The sequence below is a fragment of the Amia ocellicauda genome, chromosome 12 (genome assembly GCF_036373705.1).
Source record: "Amia ocellicauda isolate fAmiCal2 chromosome 12, fAmiCal2.hap1, whole genome shotgun sequence".
In the NCBI taxonomy this organism is placed as follows: Eukaryota; Metazoa; Chordata; class Actinopteri; order Amiiformes; family Amiidae; genus Amia; species Amia ocellicauda.
The window spans coordinates 31161403-31174285 of NC_089861.1; the positions used below are offsets into that span (position 1 = coordinate 31161403).

Genomic DNA, 12883 nt, shown 5'->3' on the forward strand with positions numbered 1-12883 from the left:
TCTACAGATTCACTGTATTAAAATAATTGAATAAACAATAAGATCATACTTACCTTCAATGCAAAACAAAACTAAATATATACATGTTAGGGTTGTGACAAAGGTCGAATCTGCATTCATTGACTTCGAACTTCGCACATTTTTTGCAAATCCAAACTCTGTTGAATACTTTTTTTTTTACAAATTCCAATTTGTAGCTAAATATTTTTGTCTACCCATTGAAACATGCACATGAATAAAGCCAGTCCGCTCATTCAGTCAGTAGGTTACAGATTTTATTCTAAGCTTAATGTGCCATGTCTGTTAACACATCAGTTTGGCCCAAAGTCATTTTGACAAAAATAATTATTTTTATTTCTTAAAAACATGTAGACATAGACTGTGGCTTGTACAAGATGCTGAGTATCACTAAACCATTTACATAGATGCCATTCCAGTTGTATGATCATACTACAGATTAGGTACTTTTTAGAAGTTTTTAATCTATTCTGTATGACTTCTCATCTCACTGTTATTCCCTTTCAAATACCTTCAGCAGCACATTGTGAGCATCAATTGCGAGTTGTTTTAAGGAGCTCATCAACATGCAGTAGGCGGCTCTATAGGAGATGACTCCGGCTGGAACTGATCCCACAATGGGGAAGACACTCAGAGCAATAGCAGTGTTAATGGACCTCTTCCCTGAGGCCTTCTTCATGAGTTCCATGACTGCATCAAAATTGATCCCATCTTTCAGGGGGGATTTAATCACAGCTTTCAGGTCCTCCACTGACTTCCCCACTTCATCAGTCATCCTCTGGAGAGACTCATCATCCAGGTCAAAGGTCGTGTAGTATGTCTCAAGCTCACTAACCAGGCTTGCAGTGTTACACACCACTGTCAGACCTGGGATGGGCACTGCAAAAACTGCAGCAGATAGCAGAGCCACCTTCCACATGCGTTTCCTCAGTTCCTTTTGCTTCTTCTTACACATTTGAAAGGAGATGTTTGGCAAGGCCGTCATGAAAATGTGCTTCTTGTGCTTTGGAAGATCGTCCCTGAAGGTGTCGAGCAGTTTGGGGAAGTCGTACAGACTCATGTCCTTCCCCATGATCAGAAACACTCTGCATGACTTCATCACATCTTTCAAGTGAGTATCGCAGTCAATTCTCATTCTTTTCAGAAACTCAATTTCATTGAAGTTGGATGGCTCCTTATCCTCTCTTTCATTTCGTATATCTTGGTCAATCTTGGATCGGACAAAGTAAAACTTTCTCCCCATCTTGTGGATCTCCTGGGCCAGCATGGTGTGATTGGTGGTGAAGCGCAAAGACGTGATGATGATGAAGAAATCATATGTCTTAAAGTCAAGCCGTGTGAGATACTCCTGTGCTTCATAATTCTTTGTTCCAATTCCTGGGAGATCCCAGAGTTTTACATTGGGGTGCTTAGGATAGGGGTATGCAGTGGGTACCTGGGTTGAGTCAAAAACACCTGCCTTTGCAGCACCTTTATCGTTCTGCTTCAGCCCTCTGATAGTGTTGATAAAGGTGGACTTCCCAGAGCCAGACTCTCCAGTGATGGCAATGTTCAGCTCAGCCTCCTGTACAGTTTTAAAGTGGGACTGCAGTTTAGAAGCCACTGAGTGTAACCCCAGGTTTTTAAAGTGCTTTAAGATCACAGCATCCTCTTCATCAACATCATGAAGTTCTTCAGCACTAAATATGGCATCCCTGCATTATAATGAAACAAGGAACTGTCACTTCTGTTTCTTCACACAATATATAAAGAATGCTGCAAACCTAATTGTACTCCACTTGTGTACATTTTACAGCTAGTGGTTTTTAATTGACCTGCCTTTGTATTTATATCACTAAATTGTTAATATTTTTGGAGTTGTTAATTTTGATTCACTCTGGTAGTGTAATTTGTCTTTACATTTTTCTTGAGCACTGGTTTTGCATTCGTCCTGGGAGACAGCTATACCCAAACGTCTGAAACATTCAGTTGTCTTCACTTATAGAAAATAAGAACTCCAAGGTCCCTAACTGCTTTTCATAGCCTTTCTGATACTAATTGATAAATTAGAAAGAAGGGGTTTGCCGTACTCTGGTGTCTTTAATAATTAGAAGCTTTACAGTACCTATGCAACATTTACATGGAACATTGCAAGACGGGTCATTATTGTGGGTGATTATTGGTTCTGACTCTGACAATCTACCCCATTTCAGCACTAATACTTAATAGATACTTAATAGACTAATACTTAATCACTAACTGTAAGATAGTGATTACTCCGATACTTCAGCTGAGACAAGAATACATTTCCATTGTGATTCATTTTATTACAGGAGGTTTCTTTTTGTGAAATAGACTTACCATTTGCGATTAGTGATATCCTCCTCGAGGGTCTTTTCCAGCTCAGGCAAGTCATAGAGCTGGGGCTGAGTTCCAGAGACGAGGAAGACGCAAGCTGACTCCATCCCTCCTTCCTTCAGACTGTCGATGCATTTCTGTCTGATGGTCTTCAAAACCTCGTCTTCATTATAAACTGCACTCTGAAGTTGTGCAGCCGTGAGATCGCTCTCAATCTTGGAGCGCACAAAGTAAACATTCTTCTCTTTGCTCTGGATTTCCTTGCCAAGCCTGAAGTGAATGTCTCTGAAGTGCTCACTTGTTATGATGATGAAGACATCAAACTCGTCACATTTCATCTGTTTTAAATACTTTTCAGCTGTAGTTTCATGTGTCTTTATTCCTGGGAGCTCCCAGAGACTGACGTTGGGATACTGTCCATAGGGGTATTCAGTGGACTCTGTGGGAATCTCAGTGGGAGCAGCTCTTTCCTCTCCAGTTGTCACCGCCCTGATGGCATTCGCAAAGGTGGACTTCCCTGAGCCCGACTCCCCAATCACAGCAATATTAACTTTCACACAATCAAACTCCTGGGGGTAATGGACAGGAACAGGAGTGGGAGCCTGTAATTCAACTCCAGAGGAAGCCATGTAAACCTGGAAAGGGAAAAAAACAGCAGTTATGTCTGAAAGGAGTCTGTACATATTGCATGCTTAGTTTCAGTTTTAAACACAGACGTTACCTTTGTTTTATTTTCTAGGAATTTGAATATATTGAAGTAAACAACCCGTTAACGAGGTGATCTACAAGCTAACATACCATCCATAACTTCATGACACAACAGAGTACACTATGTTCCATCAACAACAGTGTTAACAGAGGAGTATGGAAGCCGAGGTGAGCAAAGTGAGGAGCTGCAACCGTGGGAGTAAAAAAAAGACGAGAAAACAGCATTTCTGCATTTCTGCATGGAATTCAAATGTTGTGCATATACAACACCCAAGGGAAAAACTGAAACTGAAATGTTAAAGCAGCTTGAACATTTTTGACCAAAAAATTACTCTCTATCAATGCAATTTTGTTTTGTACAAGAACAAAAATGGCTGCCACATGTGAAATTTTTCATAGCCGACACCTTGCAATTGATTATTATTTTTTATTTCTTGGCAGACGCCCTTATCCAGGGTGACTTACAACATAAGTGCAAAACAAAGTGCAAAAATACAGTTAAGTAAAAGGCATCAATCGTTACAAATTCAATTTAACTAAAACATAGCAATTCAAAATAATACATTTTACAAATTACAGTAAGTGAGGTCCTACATCCTGGACGGTGAAAGCTAAGTGCTGTCAAGATGTAGGGTCACAGTCAAGGGCTACAGGAAAGGGAGCAAGGAGGAAAACAATCAAAAGTGCAGGAAGCATAATAAAACTGTGAAGTGCTATCTAGCAGGGATAAAAGGACTAATATTACAAGTACTGTCGGAAAAGATGTGTCTTGAGTAAGCGCCGGAATGAGGTCAAAGACTCTGCCATTTCGACTTCAGAGGGAAGGTCGTTCCACCATTTAGGGGCCAGGGATGAGAAGGAGGAAGGAGAGTGGAGAGGAGGTAGAGTTAGTCTTCTGGCGCTGGAGGAGCGCAGTGGTCTGGAGGGGATGTATGGAGAGACGAGGGTCTGCAGGTAGCTTGGTGCAGTGTGGTCGAGACAGTGGTAGGTGAGGGTCAATGTCTTGAACTGAATGCGTGATGTCATAAATGACACTTATCAGGAGATAGAAAATGTGTTGGATATGTTGGTGTCGGTTATAATTTAGTTGTGTATTTTATTGAATTTCTTAGTTCAATTGCTTGGTAATTAATGTTTTTGTTTGTTTGTGGTTTCTAAAGCCAATTTTAATGTTTGTTATATTATTGGTCCTCTGCTAAAAAACAAGAGAGAGCAACTACAGAAATCAGCCACATTCACTCCACCTGACACACCACAGTAATCACCACCAGAGCCTGCAAGACTGAATTATGTTAGTGTACAGAGGCCATCAGCATCTAACAAAAAAGTCTGTTAGATCTGCAAAATAAACCAACATCCTAAAAGAAAAGATAACTGGCCAAGATTTGGAGATCAGGATAAAATGATGTCTTGGGTCTAAATTTACAGGATTTTATGCTACCAGCCCAAAACAGTGCCTGCCATTCAAAACTTGAACAAAACCTTTATGAACAAATAAATGCTAGGAAAGTGAATCAACCTCATTTCATGAGATTCTGATTGTTGTTACCACTGTAAATACAATTTCAATCATATTTTCTGCAAAAAACTTAAAGTTGATTCTGAGCTACCAAGCATTCATTATAACAGGTTAAATACAACATTTTTATAGCATAACCAGAAGGCTAGTCTGTGATATCTCTTAGACTTCCCATTCCATCTGTGGTTAAACATGTAAGAATCCCATTCCATAACAGTTTAATTAATTTCAGTATGTTTAATATAATGTAGGGATTTACAACTCTACAATTTATAAACCTCATGTATATCCAGAATGCATGAGCGTGCAACACAACACTGTAAATAGCATGAGGTAATCTTTTCATGCAGAACCATCAGATTTTATTGTTAATAAGTGTTGATTATGAACTTCAGGTAGGACTGGGTAAACTTTACGTGAAAATATGGGAATGTTTCTACAAATATATATATATATATATATATATATACACACCGATCAGCCATAACATTATTAACACTGACAGGTGAAGTGAATAACACTGATAATCTGGTTATCATGGCACCTGTCAGTGGGTGGGATATATTAGGCAGCAAGTGAACATTTTGTCCTCAAAGTTGATGTGTTAGAAGCAGGAAAAATGGGCAAGCGTAAGGATCTGAGCGACTTTGCAAGGGCCAAATTGTGATGGCTAGACGACTGGGTCAGAGCATCTCCAAAACTGCAGCTCTTGTGGGGTGTTCCCGGTCCGCAGTGGTCAGTACCTATCAAAAGTGGTCCAAGGAAGGAAAAGCGGTGAACCGGTGACAGGGTCATGGGCGGCCAAGACTCATTGATGCACGTGGGGAGCGAAGGCTGGCCCGTGTGGTCCGATCCAACAGACGAGCTACTGTAGCTCGAGTATTGGATAGATCTCCTCTCACTCTCACTTTCAGTATTATCCACCCTGCTTGTCTCTATCCTATCTTTGCAAATGCATGTTGTCTATTTTCATTTTTAATAAACCTATATCTGTCTAAAATGCAACAGCCTCAAGGTCAATTCATGCAGATCAACCTCACCACTAATCTGAATTCGTATTAGTTAAAGTATTGTGGTAACTTGCACATCAACCCGACCTTGTTTTCAGAGGATTTGATCACTGTTTGTTGTATGTGTTGGCATCTCTAGACAACAGGACTTTATTCAGCAAATATTATTTCTTCTGATATTTGATACCAGATAAAAATGAAAACTCCAGTTTAAAGTCCTAGACCAATCGAAAGTACTTACTAATAAAACAATAACTGTAATGACAAATTAAAACAATTTGTCCACCGCAACATTTTAACTGTATGTTATCAGAAGAGCATCCTTTCATTTCATTAAACTATTTACATGTCTTCCCCTTACCTTTTCTGTGACACAGAGCTGCTTAGCCGTTCAGACCACTTGAATAAAGTCGCAGTCAGAAGTCAAAACGCTCAGGTCCTTGTCTAAGTACAGACAGATAATATGGGTATGAATGCAAACACAGCCCTTCCCATACTGGAAATCCCCCTTCCACCCTAGTTTCCTGTAAGTCGTCATCTGGCTGTTTTGAAAGGAAACCTCTTTTGGTTTCTTCTTAACTGTAGTTTTATTTTTAACTCTAATAGTGTGTGAGAAGATATCACTATATAATTTTCTCTTCTTCAAAAGTATTACCTGAATATAACAGTATAATTAATCACAATTAAAACTATTAGATAGGTACATCACAATTTAGTTATAACCCAAATTAGTGCCATAAGAAACAAATTAAAAATTAAAAATCCAGTAAACAAAAAAAGTTGAGAAAAAATGTATGTTGAGATAAAAAAATACGAAAGCAAAATGTATAGAATTGTAAACAAAAAAATATATATTGAAACCAAAAAAATAACTTGAAAGCAAATAATGTTAAATCGAGAGCAAAACTCTGATGTGCTCTCCTGCAGTCCCTGTCTGCAATCTTTGCCACCAGTTTCTTTGCTTTTTTTTTTTTTTCAGTTTATGAGTTTTGGCACTGTTTTGCCATTAGGGTGGGATTTATAGGGAGGGGTGGATCCTGACTCTCCATTGGTCCAGCAGGTTTGAGTTATGGTTCTTCCTAACCCAGTCAGTGAGCAGGGCTGGTCTGACAGTCACCACTCTGCAACACATCTTTGACTTCAGCACTGACTGACCCATAGATTGAGTGGGTGCAACTACATGACTTCGGAATTGAATTATAAACAAAGCATGTTTTTAATTAAAGTTGTGGACAATCGCTTTCTACATATTACACGTGTTTATTTTATACAGCCTTTATTCTCATATTTATCAATGGCGCCAGTAATTTAATAGGTGACTGTGCATATGCATATAGTGTGTATGTGTGCATGTATGTATGTATGTATGTATGTATGTATGTATGCGTGTGTGTATGTTTCTTACCTAAACATAAACTGGGACATCACATGATCTTAATGAATACGATGCCCCTCCATTGCCTCTTGCTAAATGATGTGAGGTCCATCAGTCTGGCACTGTGTTGTCTGAGGAGCTGAATTAAAGTGCTTGTGCAGGTTACATTAATATGAACATGATTTTAAACATGTTACTGTGCACGTAGCAGGTGAATCCTGTGTTTTGTTTCAGTGCTGTATGTATGGGTTAAAATGGCAGTGGGATCCAGTGATTGTCCAGCTTTTGACTACAGGTCTATGCGCACACAGGATGTATAAGCAGCTGCTGAATCGGCGCTGCTGTTGAAACCGAGACAGTCGAGTCCCATCCCACACAGAGATCACCCAGACCAGCCCACCTAATCACTGATTGGGTTAAGAAGAACCGTCACTCAAACCTGCTGGACCAATGGAGACTCATGATCCACGCCTCCCTGTAAATCCCGCCCTCACGACAAAACAGTATCAAAAAAACACCAAAAGCAAAGAAACTGGTGGCGAAACCAAAGATTGCAGCATCGCAACCAAAGACAGGGACTGCAGGCGAGCATGTCAGAGTTTTTCTCCCGATTTAACATTATTTGCTTTCAAGTTTTTTTTTTTCTTTTGATATAATTATTTTTGTTTACAATTTTATACATTTTGCTTTTGATTGTTTTATTTTTGATCTCAAACATCAATTTTTTGATAGAACAAATAAACAACTGGAGATAAGAAAGAAATCATGGAATTGTTCTGTTTAGCACAATTTAACCCCTTAAGCTGACAAACCCCTCTGGTACCCTAATATTAAAATAAAAATATTGACAATTATGACATATTCTGGAACTAGACAGTCTACTGATCAAAACAAGACCATCTACGTTTTAGTAGAAGTAACACACACCCGTAGAGAGTTCAAAATGTCAAGATGGAAAACTCTGTTTACAGTGTACTAATGTCACACCCTAGTGGGTGCTTAGGGGTGACTACGCTACCCGACCATGCCACCTCCTTTGATATACGAGGGAGGAGCTCGTCTACCCACTCCAATACTTTCCCCGGCAGGCTCGACTGAACTCCACACAGGCAGGTAAGGTAAAATATAACAATATTTATTTGACAAGCTCCAGACACGGCATGAAGATTTTCCTGGATAAACGTACAGGATGATAAAAAGTAACTATGTAAAACCTGACTAAAACCGCCTTTAATTAATAGGGGCAATAAAACGCTAAAACCCTATCCAAACAAATAACCAAAAATAAGATAGAAAAAGGAAACTATTAAAATCCTATAAAACTACCTTTTCTTAAGAATTATATCTCCTGTAAAAAAGACACTAATAACTCTTCTTCCTCTCACAGATATCATCCACACTCCAATAACACAGGTAAGTCGGTTCTAATTCCTCATCCTCTTTCTCGCAGCCCGACAACACCCCGCTGGCCAGATGGACAGCCGCAGACTGGGAATGGAAGATCTCAGGCAAGGAGAAAAACAATTAATGTTCACAATCAGTTCCTTGCCACGACTCTGCAATATGACCCACAATAATATTCTCTTTTCTCCAGATATAGCTGAACGTGGCGAATACCAGGGGAGAGGGGATGCACCCAGTTACAAATAAAGCCGAGTTCAATAGTACTAATGCGTATGGCTCTTAATTTCCGTGTTCCAAGATGCTTCACTCGTGCTCTCACTAATTACCACTCTGTTGCACATACAGTCAACAAAAACCTATGGACTTAGCTGCTCGAAGCTCTCGCCGTCACTGCTCTGCTGCCAAGTCCTTAATATATCTCATCGCCGTCTCCGGATTCGGAGTCTCCGTTGTATTATTTGTAATCCACTGGAGGATAAAGAGTTCATCAGCCCCGCAAAAGCCTCCTCTCCTCTGCTCCCCTCTCCAGCACCAGCTTTATTTTCGCGTCCTGCTGTTCACCACCTGCAAGCCGTTCTGTCTGTGAACCTCTGTGTCCTGCCCCGCTGAAGGATCCCTCTCAGCTTATCTGTCAAAGCAGAGAACCCGGGTGCAGGTGAAGGTGATTCGGAGAGATTATGCAGGTAGGTCCAGGTGAGAATGTATCTGGTGGCATGTGCTGGGCCGGACAAACAATAAAATAATTAAAAAACCCAATAACCCAATTAAACACCGAAAATAATAGAACCAAAATAAGGAAGATCACCCCAGCTTTGAATGACGGCAGGCGAAATGGAAACTGTAAATCGGATGTGTTTGAGAATGAAATGCGCTGGTAGCCAAGAGAATAAGCTTTCAAACGGAATACAGGAATACAGTGTAACTTCTATCCACAGGAGATACACGTAACACTGCCAAATAATGCTTAAGAGGGTGTAGTAACACAGTATATAACTATGAAATGTACAGTATGTTTCAGTTTTTGGTAACCGAAACTGTTTTTTTTTTAACTCTGGCAGATTACCACTTATGAGTACTGCAACCTCGTAGAGGGAGCCCTCACTGATTGTATAGTAGCTACCTCTGTCTCCGAAAGCTCTAGGGCTGAGAAGGGTTCCCATTCAGGGGCCAGACCCAGAGCTGCAGGAGGACCCAGGATATTAACTGCCTGGAGTGAGCAGAATAGAGGATGCATCCAGAGCAACAGGGAGCGAACCAGGCAATTGAGCGTGATCAATTGCAGTCCACCCTGCCTGTTGATGTAGGCCACCGCCGCCGTGTTGTCCATCCGGATCATCACATGGCAGTTCCACAGGACTGGTTCAAAATGTCTTATGGCCAGGCAGATGGCCCGGAGTTCGAGCAGATTGATGTGGAGGGCTCGGTGAGCCTCGCCCCACACTCCCCTGACTCTGTGACCATTGCAGATGTCGCCCCAGCCGTGGTCTGAGGCATCTGTTGTTACAATCACTTGGTAGCAAACCGGCCTGAGGGGCACACCGAGGGTCAAATTCGCAGGGCTCTGCTACCAATAGAGCACCTTCCAACGTGCCGGAGTGACACACACTCGGTGGAGGCAACCGCATCGTGGAGGCATGTGAAGAACACCAAACCAACGCTGCAGGGGCCTCAACCACAGTAGGCCCAGAAGGCAGGGCTTGAGGCCCATGCTCGATTGCCTGAAAATAAAAAGATTGCTGTGGAAAGGGGGTTAGACACAGAAATCCAATTTAATAAGACAATGAATGTCTATATGTATATATGTAGGCCAGTGGCGACTGGTGACTCAAACAATTGGGGAGGACAGGAGGAAAACCAACCCACTGCGTCATGTGATTTTACACTAGTTGGCTACTTATCTCTACTTTCTTATGTTCAAGTTATGTTCTTATGTGTCAAATGGAGCAATAATCCAACTAGCAACCTAATGCAAACTTACCATACAACTAAGGTAAGGTGATGCCTCGTGTGTGCGTAATGTGTCACTATAAGCCTACTATACTTCTCGATCAAAAAGGGAAACCTAAATCTGAAAAATCTAAAAGTGGTTCACAATTTGCACTTATAATTTTTATTTTCTAATATGGTACTGTATCTGTCGCTATCTATCACTTTACCACCAGTTCGTCACACTCACGTACAATACAGTGGTAGAGAATTGAAGATGACATTTGGAAATTATCATTGAACGCGATATCAATATTGTATTCTGGTTGTTGATTGATTAGGGAGGACGTCCTCCCTTGGAGCATCAGTTTTGGCCAATAACAGATTAGAATGAAAAAAAATGAAGTGGATTAAATTGATATAAGAGATCCCGTCCTAATGAGGACAGCAGGAGCCCGTCCTCTGCCCCCCACCACCACTTCACACAGCTGGCCCTTCCCCTCTGCCCCTCTGCCTGTCGCTGTTGAAACATTTGAACAGAATTTCAATAATGGATTTTTTCCAAAGAAAAGATAAATTATTTTATAAATGATACTTAGATTTGGTAATGGTTTATTTCAGACAATTACTTTTTTGTATTTTGATCTCCCTCTTGCCTCTCAAAAATAGAGGAGGGTCAACCTCCTCTGCCTCTATGGACCATCCTCCTCTGCTGTAGGCTAGTTAAAGCAATATATATGCAAATGGTGTTTATTGCTTACGGATTTCTCAAACTATTGGCTAAATATCTTTTTCAAACTACCATAAATACATGTTTATTTGGTTTTACAGTCATTATCATAATTATTTACCATTATTTTTTAACATTGTTATGGTGCTTTAGTTTGCGCTTGAAGCTTACGACTCCACAGTGATTGTCATGCGCAGCGGCACAGTGCACACTACTATTGAGCGCCTTTAGCTTCATTCAATCAGCACAACATCAAGAGAATCATCCACTTGTTGAAGGGTGTAGGGAGCAAGTGTGGAATTTAGGACACACCCAAACACACCCCCATTGAGAAACACAGGGCTCATAATCCAATAAACATGTTTTACTAAAACCCTCATACCAATAGAAAGTGTTTTTGAACGCTGTGTTGCATTTGAGTATCCTTGGTTTTGATTTTTTATTTCCGCTATGACTGAAGACTACCGTATACTATGGCATAGAGGAGCATTTTTAATGAAAAGTTAAATAACTCATTTTTTCAAAACTCACAATAGCAATTAAAATAATGAAAAATAATAAATGTTTGCTGAAGATGTTGACTTGGATATCAGCAAACAAAAAATGTCTCCAAATGATAAGCAAGGTCAGATGATAGTAAAACATCTAAAGAAAATTAGTGAAAAACGCATCTTTCAGACAATGCTGGATAAAATTGAAACTACATGGTATTTATACAACTATTTCAAATCCTACATTGTGTTTTGGCTATGTTTCGTATTGCAATACGTTTAACGTTTTAGTATTAAATAAGTTACACTTTTGAGGGCATTGTTAATTATATATATTTTTAAAATACTGCTGCCTGCATTATAACCTGCCACTGTTTGATCAGCACTATGGAGCACTGAGCAGGACTTGTAAACCTGAGAGAACCTGATGTGTGTAAAATGCAAATATAAGCTAGACCAGCACACTGTTCACACTATCATATTATTTGCTCTAATGTATAGAACATGCATATTTTTCTATTTGTGTGTGAAATTGCTCATATACACCGATCAGCCATAACATTATGACCACTTGCCTAATATTGTGTAGTTCCCCCTTTTGCCACCAAAACAGCCCTGACCCGTCGAGGCATGAACTCCACTAGACCTCTGAAGGTGTGCTGTGGTATCTGGCACCAAGACGTTAGCAGCAGATCCTTTAAGTCCTGTAAGTTGTGAGGTGGGGCCTCCATGGATCGGACTTGTTTGTCCAGCACATCCCACAGATGGATCCATTGGATTGAGATCTGGGGAATTTGCAGGCCAAGTCAACACCTTGAACTCGTGATTCATCAGACCAGGCCACCTTCCTCCATTGTCAGTTCTGATGCTTACGTGCCCATTGTAGGCGCTTTCGGCAGTGGACAGGGGTCAGCATGGGCACCCTGACTGGTCTGCGGCTACGCAGCCCCATACACAACAAACTGCGATGCACTGTGTGTTCTGACACCTTTCTATCAGAACCAGCATTCACTTTTTCAGCAATTTGAGCTACAGTAGCTCGTCTGTTGGATCGGACCACACGGGCCAGCCTTTGCTCCTCACGTGCTTCAATGAGCCTTGGCTGCCCATGACCCTGTCGCCGGTTCACCGCTTTTCCTTCCTTGGACCACTTTTGATAGGTACTGACCACTGCAGACCGGGAACACCCCACAGGAGCTGCAGTTTTGGAGATGCTCTGACCCAGTCGTCTAGTCATCACAATTTGGCCCTTGTCAAAGTCACTCAGATCCTTACGCTTGCCCATTTTTCTTGCTTGTATCACATCAACTTTGAGGACAAAATGTTCACTTGCTGTCTAATATATCCCACCCACCGACAGGTGCC

At 40.8% G+C, this 12883-nt stretch overlaps 1 protein-coding gene across 1 annotated transcript; it reads right to left on the reverse strand.

Annotated features, from left to right (window-relative positions):
* Nucleotides 1-253: 253 nt before the first annotated feature.
* LOC136764926 (interferon-inducible GTPase 5) lies at nt 254-6092 on the reverse strand. The gene is made up of 3 exons (XM_066719313.1): nt 5954-6092; nt 2359-2990; nt 254-1712 (listed from the first exon to the last, which is right to left on the reverse strand). The coding sequence occupies exons 2-3, from the start codon at nt 2982-2984 to the stop codon at nt 512-514; spliced, it is 1827 nt and encodes a 608-aa protein (XP_066575410.1). The 5' UTR covers nt 2985-2990; nt 5954-6092; the 3' UTR covers nt 254-511.
* Nucleotides 6093-12883: the final 6791 nt, after the last annotated feature.